The sequence below is a fragment of the Rhodamnia argentea genome, chromosome 3 (assembly GCF_020921035.1).
Source record: "Rhodamnia argentea isolate NSW1041297 chromosome 3, ASM2092103v1, whole genome shotgun sequence".
Classification (NCBI taxonomy): Eukaryota; Viridiplantae; Streptophyta; class Magnoliopsida; order Myrtales; family Myrtaceae; genus Rhodamnia; species Rhodamnia argentea.
This window is the reverse complement of record NC_063152.1, coordinates 29211692-29230966: the sequence shown is the minus strand read 5'-3', so window position 1 is coordinate 29230966 and position 19275 is coordinate 29211692. Positions and strand designations below refer to the sequence as shown.

Below are 19275 nucleotides of genomic sequence, written 5' to 3'. Positions count from 1 at the left end.
AGTTATCATCCTATCTCGAGCCAGCCATGAAGTGAATCTCTTCTTCAGTGAGGAAAAGTTAGCTTACTGAAACACCACTTGTTGGGCCAAGAAAATCTGATGATTGTCAATTTGATATAAAGCTACTGACTTCTTCAAGTTTACCCTTAAACTTGCACCTCCGGATGACAATAGGCCCTCATTGAGGACAAGAGATGGGTAATACTCGACAATGCACAGGTCAAGCCGAATTTAGATGATAAATCGAAAAGGGTATCTGAGTGTAATACACCAATGCAATTCTACAGTGACATAGTCTACTCAATAGTCAACATTAACAATGATATACAGGGAAATTTCTTTTCTTCCAGTTTCCCTTCTTGCTAATGGAACAACATAAACCGGTGTACGAGGAACAGACACTGAAAAACAGAGACCCTTCACCGTTTAGGCGGTCTAGCTGATAGTAAGATAATAATTCCTGTTTGATCAGGGCAGGGTAGAGATTAAGGGCTGGTAACCGATGCTTTTTCCAAGTTATCGCATGCAGGATCAATCTCCCTGGTGCTGACGAAATTTGCTCAGCATAGAGAGCGCTTCGTGTTTAGGACTATTTGTTCCTTGTCTATACAGAGGTGGACATTAAACTGAGTGGTGACCCAAGGAAAAGGATTTGCATGCTCACAAGGCAGGATCAGAGAGTAAATAATCTGGCATTATGAGGCCCCCTTGCCCATAAGTGTCGGAGTAATCGAGATGACCCCGATGAAAAATAGAGTGGCGATGGAATGGAAGTCATAAAGATCTCCAACGGACTGCAACTCTCCCAGAGCTAGTCCAGCCTGCATGAAACAAAATGTCACATGATCAACAATGAGGCAATTGTGTTCACATCCACTAATTGACTCGAACAACAATCAATTTTCTCTTGACAAAAATAACAAGACTTTAATCATAGCAACTTAAAAGTTGAAGGATTACCCTGACAGTTACGTAAGCTGCAGGGATGAGTCCAATGACAGTAGCAAGGAAGAAGGTGTGATATGGCACGTCAACTATTGGGGAAGCGAAGTTAATGAACGTGTTAGGCAAGGTCGGAGTCACCCTGAGGAAGAGCATGTAGTTCAACAGCCGTTCTCTTCTTTTAGCCACCTGAAGATACAAATAAAGCATGCCCTTTAAATTCATTCATATGTACAGATGCTACTTGGATTTCAAATATGCACCTGAGCTTGGAAGAACTTCAGCTTATCAGGCCAAAGAGAGAAGACAATGGGCCGTCCGATCATTTTCGATAGGAAATAGCACGACGAAGCGCCGGCAGTGGCAGTGAACACAACCAGGGCCATGCCTTTAAGAACTCCAAAAAGCGCTCCCGCGAGCAGCGACATGAAAATAGTTCCCGGGATCATGAAAGTCTGCATGAATATGTACACCATGGAGTAACCAACCAGGACTTGCAGGGTGTAGTCGCTTGTGTAGCCCTCAAGATGGTCTCTGCACAGTTAAACATCCAATAATTAATTAGAAAAATAACAATTCCAAGGATAGTAGCATTAAAAAAAAAATTGCAGCCTATTGATTTGGCTATTCAAAGTGGTCAACAGCGTCAAATATTTCAAAATGAACAACGACCAACGACCAACAGCAAATGGACTGATATTAATTGTCAACAAACTGTGAGCTTGGAGCTTCACCGTAAGCATCGCACAGCAAGTCACAAGGATACAGACATCCCTTCGGGGGATAGAGAAGTAAGATTCTTCAGGTATGGAATTGACTTGGTCAGCAATTTAGAATGCCCACATATACTTCATCAAGGCGATCTCGCAATCACCAATCTCTAATCTTGGTGGCACCTAATGCATAGACAAACATTCTAAAGGAGCATCACACAACACTCCACAAATTCTAACCAAACACATTATTATTACGAAGGGAACTTCTTCTGAAACCATAAGGATAAGAAGATAGCTGAGAGTCATCTTCATCATTTCATCATCTTCAACAATTAGTGACCTGACCAGGTCTAGAGTAAAAAAAGAGCTTCACCGATCAAACTCCTGAAAGAATGATCGCTCAAATTGAAAACCATCCAGCAATACAAGGACGGTGCATCTAGCGCCATGATAATCGGGCAACGGCAAGCAAAAGATCACAAGAAAATCGGAAGCGCCGCATCAATGACTGCCCATCATCGCACACGAAGCTCACAAGCAACACAAATCATCAAATTCGAAACTTTGCACGACAAACTCACTTAACCCGGATCGACCGCATTGGATATTACATATTTGCGACATCAACTATTCCCGCATAAAACCCGCTAAGCAAGCAACGGCAAACAGTAGAATTAGAAAGAGAATCACCGAAGGATCTCAAGATCTTGGAGGGTGCGAGGGAGCTTGAGGAAGCTGTAATCAGATGCGGGCATGGTCAGGTAAACGCCCAGGAGGCCAAGAACGAAGCCAATCACCACCGCCGAAGCCCCCGCCACCTCCCAGAAGCTCAACGGGAAGCTCGACCGCACTTCCCCATTCTTGGCCATTTCTCTCTCCCCCCTTTCTCTCCTCAGATTGTCCCTAATTCTCAGAGAGAGAGAGAGAGAGAGAGCGAGAGCGCTTCCTGTTGCTTTATGGGACATTTCTCCGCAGACAGCAGACCCCAGCGAGAGAGAGCGAGAGAATCTTGGAATGAAGGAAAAGAATGTCCATGTGACGTGTTTTGTATGAAATACTATGAATCCAATAATATCGAAAAACAGCATCTGACCCCAAAAAAAAAGAAAAGAAAAGAAATTGCTTTCGAAACACCCACGAAAAATGATTAATAATTTCGGCGAAGCGAAAATGTTTGTGTTTAAACAGAGTACGGCACATCGATCACAAATGCATTAACCGTGAACATGATACCGCTGCATATACGAATCGAATTCCTGCGAATAATTTTTCGAATCGGGTTTCGAAAGGCCACTAATTACACTAATAACGATGGGAACTCGTGGGGCCTAATAAACTCGGGTTTTCATTACCACCAAATTACGTCGAAGTTAAACACAATCTCGTTAACTTCAGCATATCGTAGTTGATCAAATTAGAAAAAAAAAATCTCAAGCTTTTTATGAAACGGGCTACCTTGTGTGACCTTACAACATGTTAGGTTAGGTTAACTAATCATGTGGTTTGGTTAGTGTAGGGTCCTTTAATTTGAGCCCATGATGTGCAAATTATTACCATGAGCTCCACCGTCGAGGTACAAAGCGAGTAGCTATCACGTGGCATTGGGACGCGCGGGGGGGGCAGGCACGTGAGCAGCACGTGATGGGGTATCGTAGGAGGGGCACAGTAGTGCGACTGCGCACTCCCCACATTGGTGTCCCACCCACTCGACGAATCCGATGCGTTTGTCGAACTTCCTCTGATGTCGGATCACCCGCAATCCCGATTCTTTTGTCCCCGTTCTTGGAAAATTATTAGTTGATTCCGGTGCACAGGAGCTCGGTCGATCTGTGCTGCTCGGTTAGATGGGCTGCGCGTAAATCTCACATGATCCGATCCTATTAATCATATCTCGAATTTGAATTGTTTACGAATATAGATCAATTTGTTGAATATACAAGATTTGACCGATCACGAAGTGAGTTCTTTGAATCTCGTGCAATGGAGGATGTGTTCAACAGAAAGTGAATATTGGACACTATGGGACAAAATAAGGGGCACATGTGTTATAAATATGTGTATTCATTATTTAGGGGCAGAGAAGTCTTTTGTCAGGAAAGAAACAAAAGAATTTCTCCTATTCTTGAAATCGATAAAGATCGCGGACACGGAAGGATACAAGCATTGCTCCTATTCTTGAAAGACAAAGGTTGTGCTTAGTTCGGCTTTTCGGGTAACCATTTGGAGAAATGTATGAGATTCTAATTGAATGATCTTTTCGAAATTTCGAAATACAAATAGTGAAAACCAAAGCCATACTTAGGCATCTTAGGCATCATGGATGAACCTGGCAAAATAATGGTCGCGTTCATTCTCCAAAGAAGTAAAAAAAGAAAAAAAAAGCGCAAGGGATTTAGTTAAAGGACTATTGCTTTTTTTTTTTTAAGAAAACTGAATTGAAATCCTCCGTTGGTTGTGAGGGAAGGGTATAACTAGAATATAGTTAATTTAATGAGGGTAAAATGGGAAGAAAAAATAAGTTGGCTTTCCACAAAAGCTAAAAGCCCAAGTCGGGTTTAGGAAATATAATTCCATCTCCCCAAAGCCGTCAAAAAAAGTTGTCAAACATTGCCTGTATTTGACCAAAGTTTTTAGAGCTCCAGAACCTCATTTACAAAGTTGAACCAAACAAAGCCAAAGGTCCAGTTGAACCGAATTTGTGCATGACTTTGTCGTTAATATCAAATAGGAACGAAACAAAGAACATTTTATATAACATAAACGATCGTATCGGTTACATCGCATGTCACGAGGAAAAAGCACTTATATACACGAACTTTTCTTTTTAATGAATATGTAAGTATTGATTGGTTTGTGGGATCATCTATCAATGACTTGTAGATGCGACATTTGTATTAAAAATGAAATTAATTTCTCAAAGAAGCACCATACGATAGTGACTTGTGCTCACGCCACGTCCTAACTCCTATCCCCGCTGAAGCAAAATGGGCCGCATGGACTTTCTCACCAAGCGAAACAATTTTGCAGATCGGGGGCCCAAAATAGTTCCGATGATCCATCTGGGAGAGGCCACGAGGGCCTGAGTTGGGCCGAACATTGAATTTGAGATTGGATATCATGAACTTTTTGCCATCCATAAATTTTGGGATTGTTTGTTCTGCCATATTAGCGATTTCTTGAGAAAATTAGTCGGAATGATTATATTGAAATTTGACGCAAAGGTTTGGGATTGAATTTGATAAGAATGAGAAAAAAGTATGGCTGAATTGGTATCCATACGATAGATTTAAGACCGATTATACAATTTCTCCGATATGAGTATCATAGAGGCCGTGTCTTTATTGACAGCTTGATGTTGCAATCTGTGTCTTGTATAAGAACCATCTTGCTATTTCGTTGTAGTTATGGTAGATAAGGATTTTCATGAATGTACATGGGTCATCACAACTGTTCAAATCAACTCCTCCTTCTTTACTTTCTCTTCTTCTCTTCCCATAGACACAACTTTGTGGGAGAACACATTAAAGGTGAAAAATTCAAGAGAGAAATTGAGTAATCGCTGAACTCGTTTCTCTACAATTTTGGTGTATATTTTAAGGATAGTGATCGTCATCGTACATCAAACATCTATAACTATTAGTCTATCTTCTATGAACAATCGAATTTCCCTCATCGGGAACTATTCAAAAATAATCTCTCGGAAAGAAGAGAAAAAAAGGATGGTGGGAGATTAAAAAAAAAGGCATAAGATGCCGAGTGAAGTGCCTTTGTCTCTGCTGCGAATCACGTCTTTGAAGAACCAACGACCAAAAGCCAACGTAATGCCAACCATCAACTCTCTTCTTTTTTGCACGAAAGAGGTTTGATGCTGGACCAGCTTCTTTATCCGATGATTTAAAGAGGCCTCGTGTTTGAATTGGGTGCGCATTGCAAGTTCGATTCTTCACGTCTCGTCTAGTCCATAAGGTTAACGAAATCTTTAGTGGGTTTGGAATCTACAAAAGCGTATCCGTACCTGCCGTATGGCTATGATATAACTTGTCGATTTCGTACTAAGGAGAAGTTCGATGCATTTGGGAATCATAAGGAAAAGAAATTGTAACTGCTCGATTGCGAATTTTGACGTAGAATTCAGCCAAAATTTCACATGATGTAAGAATGGTAAGTGTGTGCATTGGGCTCACTTTATAATCTCGCAAGGAACCATTTTTTTTTCGCCCCTCACATCTTCCTCCCGCTCATTCAGCAGGAGCACTCACCTTAATCCGAGTGCCTCCCGTCGATTCCGAATGGCCGAGCCGAGATTCACCGTCGGCTACGCTCTCCTGCCCAAGAAGCAGCGGACCTTCATCCAGGACTCCCTCCTCGCTCTCGCCCGGTCCAGAGGCATCGACCTCGTCGCCGTCGACCTCCGCCGCCCGCTCGTCGACCAGGGCCCCTTCGATTGCGTCCTCCACAAGCTCCGCGGCGAGGACTGGAGCCGCCAGCTGCGCGAGTTCAGCTCCAGGCATCCCGGCGCGGCGATCGTGGACTCGCCGGATGCGATCGACAGGCTCCACGACCGGATATCGATGCTCCAGGTAGTTTCCGGACTCGAAATTGAGTGTCCCGATGGGTCGTCGTTTGGAATCCCTGATCAGGTAGTGGTTTACGATAGGGAGAGGTTGTTGAATGAGCAATCGTGCGAGGGTTTGGCCTTCCCGGTGATCGCGAAACCTTTAGTCGCCGACGGGAGCGAGCAGTCGCACGAGATGTCCCTGGTTTTCAATCGGGGCGGCTTTAGCAAGCTCGAGCCCCCGATCGTACTTCAGGAGTTTGTGAATCACGGCGGTGTCGTGTTCAAGGTGTACGTGGTTGGCGAGTATGTGCAGTGCGTGAAACGCAGGTCGTTGCCTGACCTTTCGGAGGAGAAGTTGGGGTCTCCGGAAGGGTTGGTGCCGTTCTCGCGGGTGTCGAATTCGGTAATCCCCGAGAAGGATGGAGATGAGTCTCGGGAGGCCACGGAATTGGAGGAAGCAGAGATGCCTCCCCAGAGTTTGATAGCGGAACTTGCGAGGGGTTTGAGGAGGGCTATGAAGCTGAGCTTGTTCAACTTTGATGTGATAAGGGATGCTAGATATGGGGACAGATTTTTGGTGATTGATATCAACTATTTTCCTGGATACGCCAAAATGCCATGCTATGAGACTGTTTTGACTGATTTCCTGTGGGATGTTGTTCACAAGAATGAGAAGGATGAGGTGAAGTATGTGGAGGATGAAACTTGCTCTTCGAAGGGCTGATTCTATGTATATCCTGCACATGCTTGTGACGAGGAAGCCATCAAAGTGTGCGCAAACTGCAATGTCCGCGGTCAAAGATGGGGATGAAGGAAAGCCTCGGGTTTGATTGAACTCGAGCCAGGCAGTGGATTGAAAACCATTGTGTCAGGCTCTTTTCACTGTTGCCAATGGAGGTTAGTTGCGGATTCCTTCGCTGGAAATTGGTAAAAGTCTTGAGGCTCTATTCTCTGTCGACGAGTTGAAGCTGGTTGCAACATTTACTTTCATGGTATATTGGCATACTAAGCATGTCTGCTTGTAGCTTTTCGTTTCTTGTGCCTGACAACATTACATGGTTTTGATCCCTGATAAATGTAAACTCGCTCCAGATTCTCAGACCATCTGAATTCTAGCCAGAGCAAAGTTATCTCATTGCACTAGTTTTGCAGCTCTGGCAGCTTAAGAGAATCGAATTTTACAGTTTGGTCCATAGTCTTAACTCCGCGAGTCCCTCAAAAATTGGTTTTGCTTCTTCTCATGAGGAGTTCTCTGCATGAGGCAGTCAACTAATGCACGAGTACTGAAATAGCAAGTACAGATGCTTCGGACTTGTGCTACCTATCGATCTCGTCCCCGGTTTCTGTCCGATTTATTAGCACTTCCTCTTCAAACCCGCCACTCTGTTGGAGGGCTAACTCCCCTACTCAACCAACTGAGCTGTGAGTTCACTTGACAACTCAGCAACGCTCTCATGACTCTCTTCCATTCCTCCTCCCTTTACGTTGTTAGACGATTGCTGAGCGGTTCTGTTATTTGCTTCAGCTGCTGTACAGTCTAAAAACAGAATGACCAGAAGATGTGGTATTGGCATCTCTGGGGGGCTCGTGGAAGGTGGAACTCAGATAGTTATGGGGAAAATTCTTGCATGGACAATCAGTCGGTAACTCATTTTCTCAAGCCGAAAGTCCAATTTGAACTTTGCTTTCCTTTTTGACTTCTTGATCGAAAGACGCTTCAATCTCCTTTTGTTCCACCTGCGACTGAAACAAGAAGTCTCTCGAGAGTTCTTCACTCGCGGTTTCAATCACCGCCTTTGAATGTCCAGCATATTCTCAAACCTGTGAAATTAGTCGGCACATCGGCGGCGAAGTCCAACTAGAAATTTTCCCGGTGGGTCGAGAAGATATACAGGCGTTGAGTGGTTTATCACAAAGCCCATTTGGTTTTATATGCTCTTTAGCCGTTTTTGGCGAAGCGATTGCTTCCCCCGATGTCAGTTTTGGTTCTGCTATGTGCCCTCTTTTCGCAGGATGCGGAAGACGGCGCTTTCGATTGTCAGAATTTGCTATTGCCGCTTGTTTTTTAATGATCGACCGTTGACCAATCTAAGATGTCCCTCTGTTTAGCCAAAAAACCTCTGGCTGCAAGCGGTTTCGTTGCATGGTCATCGGCTAAACCTTGCCATAGATCCCCGAGACATCTCATTTTTTTGGGTCCAACCTAAATTCCTAATAGACTGATGTTGAATCATCAAATTGATCCTAGTGTTATGGACATTTGTGATTTTACTTTTATGGCCTTATGTGTGTTTGATGAGCAAGTACTAAAAACTATTGTGGAAGCAAGTGATCGAATGAGAAAATAGATAGAATAATAAAATATATGAGACACCTAATTTACGTAATTCGGTCGAGAGGGAGAGTAGTAATGAATTTCACTGTAGCTCCCTTGTGGACGTAGATCACCCGATCGAAGCACGTAAATTCATTATTCGATTTATTTTTTTATTTTGTCTATTTTATTATTCGATTGCTTGCTTATACAATAATTGGTATGAAAGTTAGATTTGATTGAGTTAAATCGAATCGATAGTGATAGAAGAAGGAAAAGTGGACATCGACGGATCTAATGGGAATGGTTTTGATTTCTGAAGGACATCAAGCAAGCTCCATGTTTGATTAGGAAAGTTTCCTTGTTGGAGGCATATATCTTAACAGAAATAATTATTTATGGCCATTGATTGTGGATCAACACGTCACGAGTCCTTTCACTTTCTCGTGTGGCCACTTGACAAAATGGCGGTGAAGATTTCTCAATCCTTGAGCACAAGGAGCTGTCCAATCAATAAAGCTGATCAGCACCTACTAACCACTCCGTAGCCATTAAAACTCAGGAAGGTAGAAAAAGAAAATATCTTCGTAGGCAAAATGAAGAGACTACTTGCCCTTCAATGAACCAACGAGTGGAATATCGTTTGATCTAATTGCTTGGGCATATAGCTGTGAGTCGACTGCATTTTGTTCTAGAAACATTGAACTTTTACATGAAGACCCGACTCGCCACACTCGCAAATTGAGAATTGGCCTGAGAAAGAAAGAGTTGACATTGGTAATCAATTCCCTTCCCTTGAAAAAACAGCCGCCAATGTACCTTTGAGGGAGAGGGAGAGACGGCCTCCTTCCCTCTCCATTTTTCTTCCTTGTTTTCCTCTTCCTTCTTTGAAGCTTTGATCTTGTTTGCATGAATAATTTCTGCAGCTGATCTTGAGTGGGCGTGGAGATTAGTTCGGCCATCTGTCCAATCGACAGTCGGCGAGAAAAATGGTCGTGATGTGACTCTATAACCTCTCTTAAATTAAGCCGCTCTTCTCTCCCAATTTAGATTTAGGTCAAGCTTTGAAGATTTTACTCTCCCAAGCTAGATTTAAATATAGATTTGAGAGTTTTCTATAGGTATTGCATCTACGTTTCTTTCAATATATTGATGTTGATGTCTCTATAATGCAATAGTGATGAGGGCGTTGAACGTAGACGCACATAGCAAGCCGTTGCAATAGAGTGGAGGATCTCAGTGTGTGCTTATCATTAGAGGTGTCAATATGGGTCATTGACTCATTTTCTAACTCACTTTTATATACTTTGGCTATATATGAGTTCACTAAATTTTAAAAAAAATGAGTAAAATATGGATCTAAGATTATAAAGTCTATTCAAATATGGATTTTAATGAGTTTTTTAGCTCAACCCATTTTCGATCCATTTTTTACTCATGGGTTATAGCTTTCCAAGACTCCGCCGCCACCACCCACCACCGCCAAAGTTGATATTAGTTATCCGGCACTGCATCCATATGGACTCCAAGGTGTGCAAGAAGATCGCCGTCACCGTCAACGGCGTCCTCGAGATCGAAAGCATGTTTTACCTAAACTAAAACCTATCTTCTGTGGATATGGAGGCGTCCTCGAGGACGAGGGATTCCATCTCTTCTTTGGAGGCGTAGAGGTGGGCTTCCTTGAAACCCTGGTTCTCGGAGCCCATCATCTTCGAATTAACGATCGGGGGCAGGGATGGAGGGGCCGAGGGCTGCTCGCTGATCTAGCAATGAGACGGGGAGGGGGGGTTCAGAGAAAGCGCGAGGGAAGTGAAGGAGACGGAGGAGGATGGAATTGAATGGAGGAAGAAAAGAGAGCCATATGTCATGGAAGTGGGGGGCTTAGGTGGGAGGCGACGATGAAGGAGGAGCTGCAGGTGGCTATGGCTGGACTTTGGACACCGCACACGGAACCAAGTAAACGAACGGCAAAACCAAAGAAGATGATGATGAGGAAGAAGATGAAGATGAAGAAGATCAGAGAAGGAAAAGAGAGTCGGGAGGAAAGTCGTGGGAAAAGGAAACTGTGGGTTGCTAATTTTTCGTCGGTCTGTCCCAGTCTGCGCAATAATCGGTCAAATCGAAAAGCAGTGATTCGACCAATTTAATGAATATTTAATTGGGACATATGGGGGTGGGCGGCAGCGGTGGAGGGAGCGCTGGTGACGGGCGGGAGGACGGGGGAGGGTGGGTGGGCGGGCGGCAGGAGTAGCGACGAAGAAGGGTGGGAGGTGTCAATATGAGTTGGATTGGGTATGTGTCGGGTGTGAGTCGAGTCGGTATGGGTCATTAAATTTTTATTACATGATTATGGGTCAAAGCGGATTGAATTGGTCAATATGGGTCGAATCATAATTGATCCGACCTACCCATTTTGCATCTCTAATTATTACTGAATTTAGTGATCGGCCGTCGAAATTTTAGAGTGATAAACTTATTCTGGAGGGATGAAAGTGTACTTCTAACTGCAGATTGTGCTTTTTTATTTGTTTCGGGCTTCTTTTTTGTTCAGAAGTTGTTTGAAATTTGCTAGACTTAAAAAATGGAACTCTCGAACTATTATTATGATATGAATGACATTAATCTTAACATAAAAGAAGAAGAAGAACATTGGTAATCATTCTGGAAGCAAATGAGAGGTCCAAAAAGATTAGGATCTAAGATTAGGGTTCAAGATCTTCCACTTTAGATAACATGCAAAACCCTCGATGAACGCTTAAAGCTGCTTGATCAGCATGTGATTTGATATTTTTAATAACTACGGCAAGACTATCGTGTTTACAGGCAACTTACGCTTGAAGGATCCAGGAAATGGAGTTCTACTTCTATCATATTGCTTGCTTGTTATGGCTATTGTGTTTTTGGGGCCAGCAATACGGCATGCAAAACCGCGGTATCAGCCATGCCACGAAAGGCAGGTGACGTCCACGTCAATTATTTCCGATCAAAATTGGCTGAAAGGATTAATTTGGAAAATGTGAAAAGTTTTAGGACTAAATTGACACAATTTGAAAAGTTTTCCCTCGTGGTTGTTACCGAACACAACAAATGAGGACTTACAACAAAAAAAAATTGTGTGAATTCATGTCGAGATACTGAGTAAGCGTATCGGGCTGTGTTGTGTAGAGGACAGCAATGCCCTGCTTAAACAGAGAAGCCGTTCGACAAACAAACAAACAAACAAACAGAGAAGATGAATTTTTCGGCTATGCTTTCTCTGCTTCAGTCTGAAAGCCCCTTTTTTTTACTGTATTTTTGCTGAAATTGTCATGGATGGTTTCCCAGAGATGGTTAATTGCCACAGCACAATGCGCTTGATGTCCATACAGTATCGAAAGAAGATCCTTACAAATGGAAAATGTACACAATGAAGACAAAAGCAGGCATTGCTTCGGGATTGCAGACTCTGAAACTAAGATCGATACAGACTAGATTGATCACAATCTAAGGCCAGGCAAGGTCAACGCAGACTCTTGGTTCCTGCAGATCCTCGCCGCTGGGGTCGTAGCTCTCGTGCCGGGTCATGGGCCTCTGTTTCGCACCGATCGAACAGGTAGAAGCCGCCCCCGCCGCCGCACAAGACGACGAGGCCGTCGCAGGACCATCAGAAGAATAGAGCTGTGAAGTCGGGAGAGAAGCAGAGGCAGCGCCCTGGACACGGATCAACTCGGACAAGAGGAGGATGAGTGAAGCCATGAGAAAGTATGCAATAAAGATGAGATCAAGAAACAAGGTTCGGCTCTGGAAATGCTCTTCGCTTCCTTCGGGTTGGGGGGGCCCTATTTATGAACACCTTCTTAGATCTTGGCTTTGTGTTGGGGTCCTTGAAAATTTATTCAGACAGGAGAGAGATCAAGAGAGAGGAACTAGCCCACCGATTTTGTGGTTGCAACTGTTGTCTGTTTTTCCATTTTCCCCATTGATTTCTGCGACAGCTGAAGAGACAAAACCGGGGGGGATTCCATTGTTTTTTGGCCCCCTTGGATTTGTCGATGGGATAACGACGTTAAAGCTTTAAGGGGGGCGCTTGTTTGTCAAACACAGCACACGTTATGTTATGGTGGATGTATGAGGCGTCGTGAATTCGGGGGACGAAAATAGTGATCTTCTCCAAACGTGAGAAGAACGATTATTTTTGTCTTAAAAACGAAAGAGCTTGCGTTAATCATGTTAATTGGGATTTGAAAAGTTGACAGTGTAACAAGATAACGGTGCAATCTCAACCGCAAGTGTTATGAAAGGCAAAAAATATTTAGCAATCACGGCGGGACTCATCTCCAATCTTAGAACTAGCATTCCTCTATTATACTGTCATACTAGCGGGGCTCCACATAATATGTACTTATTGAAGGATCGGGCTTTGCTCGAGTACACGACCCAATTTGCCGCGAAAAATTACCCGCGATTTACAGAAAGAGATCTCGACCGCGCATTTGTTTTCGTAGCAAGATGTCATTACTCGAGAGAGGTAATGGATCACTGTTACTATACAAGGACAGGGATGCTCCTCTGCGCAGTTTCTGTGATAATTTGAATTCTTAAACGTGATATGGATCGTCGGTTGGATTCCATGCATTTGATTTGGGCATCATCACACCAATGCATCCTGTTCAAATCATGTTAATTCTTGAACGTTGATGGCTCTTCCTCTTCCTTTGCCCATTTGTCTCCATGGGCTTGTAGATCTCTTAGCTATGATTTGTCTTCTGGGCTCGAGCCCGCGACTCTAAATACTTTGAGAATTTGATGGTGTGGCCTTCCCAGAAAACAAAAGAAATTTTGCATTCGTTTTGTTGTTCTAGCAGGAACAAGCAGCGTCTCTTGGACCTCTCTCTCCACCAATGTTAAGTCGCGAGACCTCTCTAATCCGATCCGATAAGTTTTCGCGCCACGTAATACTGTTTCCTGTCGAGAGAAGAATTGACAAATCCAATTTATGCTTCGACGTCGAGTTATTACGCTTCCTCATATGATTTATTAAGTAGGTCTCCACCACTGCTGAATTGTTCCTCAAGTGGCGCGCAATTTTTTTTTCAATTCTAGCTTCAGCCATACGAAATTGTACTCTATATCACAAACGTGGTTGCGAGGGACTTTTTCGGTATAATTATGGAAAAAGCTGTAAAACTATTGTACGGATGCCAATTCGGTCATAAATCTTTCAATTTGGCCAACTTAGTCCTAAACCTTTTGACGCTTTACCAATATAGTATTTCAATTTGGTCATAAAGACTTAATCTCTGCGAAAGGAGATCAAGACAACTTATTTCTAAGCTGAATGCGCTTTATAGACTACTTAACTCCTTTGTTTAGGGTTTAGTTTCTCGGCTTGGGCTGGTGAAAAAACAATTAGCTGGGGTCTCTTCCCTTCCCTCCTATTCTTGCTTGGTTAGGGATGTAAGGCCTAACTTGAGATACTCCCGACGCACAGTTGAGATAATTTATTCAAGAAAAAGGGGAGACGATTAAGTCTACTTTACATATGGTTACCCGCATCAAGAACGCAGTCGAATGGAAGAAAGAACATGAGTTAAATTAATATTCATCGCTCGTACGTATCCATCTAATGACTTCGATGTCGGTCCAACTCTATGTGGTACAATATGTACCATAAGTACATTTCCGGCACATCATACGTCTATCTTTGTTTTCCCTTTTCTATGCTTCCCGGAATGCATTCTGCAATTGTGCTTTTCAATGGTGAATCAAAGTCAACACACATGATTTGCACAAGTCAAAGCTGGACTTGTAACCATACATTATTATCCAGAACGACCCAACTAATCTGCAGGAAAACAGCTTAGGAGCGTGAAATAGATGAAGTGCCAAGAAGATGGTATGTCCTTTCCCTCCTAAAAAAATGGTCCTCGTTCTAACTAGAGCCGCCCTAGGAAACCCCTTAATTACGTGGGTTAGCCTCGCAAGAGGACAAGCTCCTAAATTCCTAAATCCACCTAATTATGTGGTTTCCCGACAGAGACATTAAGGACACTGAAAGGGAACACTGCAAACTTAGGTTGTTAGGTTAGTTACGGATTCTTGCAAGACAGTAGTCAAATTGGCTTATGCTCGTTGCGTGTGGTGCTGGACATAATGTGATCTGTCTTGTGAAGACTTTTAAGCAGATGCGACCACTTATGCTATAACATATCATTTAACTCCACAGCAACAAAACCTAAACCCTTTCTTTTTTTGTTTAATACAAGTGATTAGATGTTGAGAGAGAGAGAGGGTTTCAAGAAAATCAACGACTGTCGGTAATAGCGTAATGACCATGGCTAGGGCATTAGTCAAATGGAAAAGGGTATCACTCGTTAATGTTTCTAGAGAAAGAAGCATTCATGCACATCTTATACATATGAAAAGATCTTACAGGAAGTGAAAAAAAAAAGACAAGAGAGTACAGGTGTATGTGTGTATAGGTTCACGCAAGGCTTCCTCCTCCTTTCCTCTTTCCACATCGTTGGAACATTACTATAGGGAAGCGTCCCTAAATTTTGTTGAAGAATTATTAACACGTGAATAGTGAATAGGAATAGACAATAGAGCAAACCCCCCCAAAAAAGAAGAAATGAAGAAATTTTCTTTAGTATCCTCGGTTTGATGCTCGTAAATCCGTATGGAGATGGCCTCGACTTTAATTTTCCACAGTTACAGTGAGAGATGAACTCGGTCTTCGGCTGAACAAGCGAGAGAAATACACGCTAGTTAAGTATTAAGAGAAAAAATTTGACTCAAATAATAGCTAAGTAAAAAATGAGGAAACATATGTAATGTCAACAGGTCACATATCTTGTATGAATAGATATTTTTCCAGAACTTGCTCTTTCTAGTTCTCGGCGAGTAATTAAGTTCCTAATAACTTTTTGTCCAGACGATAATATCGGTCATGGTCTACACAACCGTGGTCTACTATGGGGCTTGATGGAGTTGCATATATGCGGTAAGTTAGATAGGAAGATGACGTTATTCCCTTTTTTTAGTCGTAATGCAGCCAACTCGATGTTGAAATAAGGAGTTAGAAAAACCAAATGAAAACGTACCTATTGCAGAATCTCTCTCAAGAAGGAGGCGCTTGTGTCATCTTCAAGCAAATTGTCCCAGTCCTCCACAAAGGTGAGGGCTGGAGATTGTGTGGGCAAGTCGCTGCAAATTGGAAGGCCCTCACTTTCCATCTGGTTCATGATTGCAGAACCCTCAGGAGAGGCAGCTGAGACCAATTGAGGAAGGCATGCATTGTCGCCCAACCCACCTCCATAACTTGTCCATGGTGATGACTGGTTCACTGCTTGGTGCTCCATGGTTGGAGCAAACCCTGGAACACCCAGATGGTGACTACGGTAATCTGGAACTCCCAATAGAGTGTTGGTGCTATGATCCAAGATTGGAGGTGGGCTGCTTGTGCCGATGATTTGAACTAGCAAGTTGTGGAGCTGTAGCTTGGCTAGTTCAGTGGCATTTGCGATGGCGTTCTCCAAAGAGCTCAGTGATGAGCAGCTGCTCAAGTGTGATCCACCAGTACTTAGTAGCTGTGAAAGGCTCATGGCTTGGTTGAGATGATCGGTCCTCGGCTTGTGGGTGTTCGGATCGATGCCCATCCGGAGCAGCTTCTTCCTCATGCGGGTGTTCCAATGGTTCTTAATTTCGTTGTCTGTCCTCCCCTGGAGATGGCTCGCAATCTTCGACCACCTATGATGCAAAATCAATTAAAGAAAGAAGGCAAATGTCCAACCAATCGAGTTAACAAGAGTATCTAAAATGAATGAATTGTTTATGGATCTATGAAACTCCATAATGGCAGCATCCAAATGTCCAACCAATCTAGTCTAGCGAATAACAGGTACATTAATTTTTTCTAATTCGAAAAAGGTTTCGAAGGTTCTCACTTGTTTGATCAAGCAAAAATAGACCAAAAAATTGGGAAAAAGGAGAGGAAAGAGCTAGGCTACTTACTTGTTTCCATAAAGAGAATGGAAGTGGACGATCACGGCCTCTTCTTCCTCAGAGAAGTTGCCTCTCTTGATGTCAGGCCTCAGGTAATTGATCCACCTCAACCTGCAACTCTTGCCGCACCTGTTGAGGCCTGCTTTCCTGGGGAGGTCGCTCCATCTCCCATGCCCTTCCTTCTCTATGTACTCGCTCAGCTTCGCGTCCTCCTCGGCACTCCACGGCCCTTTCTTCAACCCCTCCTCCGCCTCATGGTGGTCGCCAGAGGAGCAACACGGAGATCGGACCATTTTTGCGCTCGGAGGAAAGGAAGCGAACCGACTGACGAGCGCTGCTGCGACTGAGTATATGGATGGAGAGTTATATATTGTGATTTGGAAACTTCTGATGTACGGCCATGGGCTTTTATAATTGCATGGCCAACGTTAGTCAAAGAGGTCGAGGTCGTCACCATACAAGTAATGTAAGATTTTTATATCTTCTTTCACTTACCGAATTCTTTTTGAACTTTCCCAAAGAAGGGAGGCACTGTAATCCTCAAGCACTTTCCTTTTACCTTATTAACTTTTCGAATTACAAATCAACGGTCATTTGTGATCGTGTCTGTGACGAGAGATTAATTACGGTAACTGAGAATATATAAATTCATTACTCTCATTTAACTTATGCCAACCTTAAATGGTATTCACAGATGAAATAGTCGGCTCATTTTCAAATAGGTTTTATCTGACCCCGCTTTACTCGTCGTATTAATGTTGCGGACTGATTTTTTTTTTTTATAATGCTTCTTTTTTCTTTAAACAAAAAACCCAAATAAAATAATGATGTTGAGTGAAGAAATTGTTGTGCCAAAGGGGGTTTATGATGTCATTTGGGTTTTAGGTCCAACAACTGTGGATGACACAGAAACTTCAGGGGTTAGTTAGAAAATGCTGCTCACATACGGAACTTCGATCCTGAAATAACGAAGGGACATTTCTAGATTGTCTCTTCTAAGATCTCAAGATAGAAGTATCGTTGTTCTCTCGTTTGAGTGGGGACTTCATTTTCTTGCCCTTTTCAAGTAAAGTCAAATGGCAAAAGAGAAGAAGAGTTCAAGCAGTTTGTGTACACACGCAAAGATAGATCATTTTCTTTGTCCTTCGACCTTTCACATTGGTTGTTGTGCCTCCTCAAACTTATGGAAAGGATAAGATCAGGAAAATTGTAAAAAAAAAAAAAAATTCCTAAACTTATTGTATGATTGCCAATTCAATCCTAAATCATTCAATTGTACTAATTTAATCCTAAATATTTCGGTTATGCTAATTCATTCTTAAGCCTTTTGACAGTTTATCAATTTAGTCTTAAACATTTTGACAATTTGTCAATGTAGTCCTTTAGGCCGATTATACAGATAATAGATTTAGGACTAAATTAACAAAATTTGAAAAGGTTTAGCATTGAATTGACACAATTGAAATGTTTAGGACTGAATTAGCAGATCGTCAAAAGGTTTACGATTGAATTGGCACGATTGAAAAGTTCAGGACTGAATTGGTTACCATACCATAGGTTTAAGACTTTTCAAGTAATTATCCTGGATAAGATCTCGTACTTGTTTTCCATTCGGCAAAGTTTTTATGATCGGATTGCGGGAAAGTCATTCCTCGTGAATTCTTTAATCTCCACCTAAATGGTCGACCTCCGACCGAATGGAGATTGCAAACTTAACACGGCAAACTTAGCTCGTAATATGCATACACGTTCGACAACAACATAAAAAATCGAAATAAGAAACCTCACAAATTTCTCCATTGAAATGTATGAAGCAATCCTTTCTCACTAAAATCTCCATAAGATAATTATTCATTATAGGGTAGGTTCTGACTCTCTTTCCAAGGTCGATCGGTTCGGTTCCCGATTCCAAAAACCAAGAACCGACCCTAATAGAGTAGGTTTCAGGTTCTTGGTTCGGAACCTACTCATCTTGGAATCGATCACCCATACCTCCTAGTACATTATTCTAGATCCATCCTTGCATCTTTGTGCATTTCGAGTGTCTCTACGTGAAGATTAATTTCTCAATATCTACCAATCTCAAACCATCATATATAATAAGACTTGGAATTTATGCTAATTATCTGTTTCCCAAATCTGATAAATTGTTTGATTTCAACATTGTACGAGTCGTCCTTTCACATATAATGAAGAAGTAGCGAGGTCCAAACTATACAAAGATACAATCAAGCTCCTATTACAGCAAATTTTGGGCATAATGAGAGAATTAAGACCTCAATCTATTTCTCGTACTTTAAAGACAAAAGCAAAGGCCAATTTTTATTCTCACAAGACTATACTATACGGACGTAGATGCTGGACATCCTCGTTGAGGAGGGATCTGCGGCCAAGGCCTGATTTCAAGTTTGGAAGTCCACACCAGTGGTTTCAACTGCTCTTTGCTCAACACACGAGTCGATCCTACCCGAATTATGTCACCACCGCAGACGCAACAGGACATGAACTAATGTATGACTGACCTTGCGTAAAGCAAAGCATCAATTCGCTTTCGTTTAAAGAAATGGAACACCCCTTGTATGTCCTCATTATCGTTAACCTAATTACATGGTTTCCTGAATTCAGGATCTACACGAGGTTGACTGCGATCTCCATATGTATCTCTCAGCCACCACCAACTGTTCTTGATTCTTTTCTTCATTTTCTTTTCTTTTTTTAAGTTTCTAATCTACCTGAGCTTGTCTTTTTGGTCAGCCATGACA

General features: G+C 42.5%; 3 protein-coding genes across 4 annotated transcripts; 1 reads left to right on the top strand and 2 right to left on the bottom strand.

Moving 5' to 3' along the window:
- Positions 1–220: 220 nt before the first annotated feature.
- On the bottom strand, positions 221–18392 carry LOC115743168 (uncharacterized membrane protein At4g09580-like). 2 transcript variants are annotated; one of them, XM_048275860.1, is made up of 5 exons: positions 18387–18392; positions 2349–2540; positions 1206–1476; positions 961–1131; positions 221–821 (listed from the first exon to the last, which is right to left on the bottom strand). In XM_048275860.1, exons 2-5 carry the CDS (start codon positions 2525–2527, stop codon positions 696–698), a joined length of 747 nt encoding a protein of 248 aa, XP_048131817.1. In that variant the 5' UTR covers positions 2528–2540; positions 18387–18392; the 3' UTR covers positions 221–695. The 2 variants fall into 2 exon arrangements, with proteins under 2 accessions (XP_048131817.1, XP_030533693.2); XM_030677833.2 differs by lacking the exon at positions 18387–18392 and having other exon boundaries at positions 2349–2634.
- LOC115743199 (inositol-tetrakisphosphate 1-kinase 1-like) lies at positions 5868–7859 on the top strand. The gene is made up of 2 exons (XM_030677904.2): positions 5868–7010; positions 7683–7859. The coding sequence occupies exon 1, from the start codon at positions 5948–5950 to the stop codon at positions 6938–6940; it is 993 nt and encodes a 330-aa protein (XP_030533764.1). The 5' UTR covers positions 5868–5947; the 3' UTR covers positions 6941–7010; positions 7683–7859.
- Positions 15005–16851, bottom strand: LOC115743184 (transcription factor MYB39-like). Its single transcript, XM_030677868.2, has 3 exons — positions 16523–16851; positions 15613–16258; positions 15005–15249 (listed from the first exon to the last, which is right to left on the bottom strand). Exons 1-2 carry the CDS (start codon positions 16804–16806, stop codon positions 15613–15615), a joined length of 930 nt encoding a protein of 309 aa, XP_030533728.1. The 5' UTR covers positions 16807–16851; the 3' UTR covers positions 15005–15249.
- Positions 18393–19275: the final 883 nt, after the last annotated feature.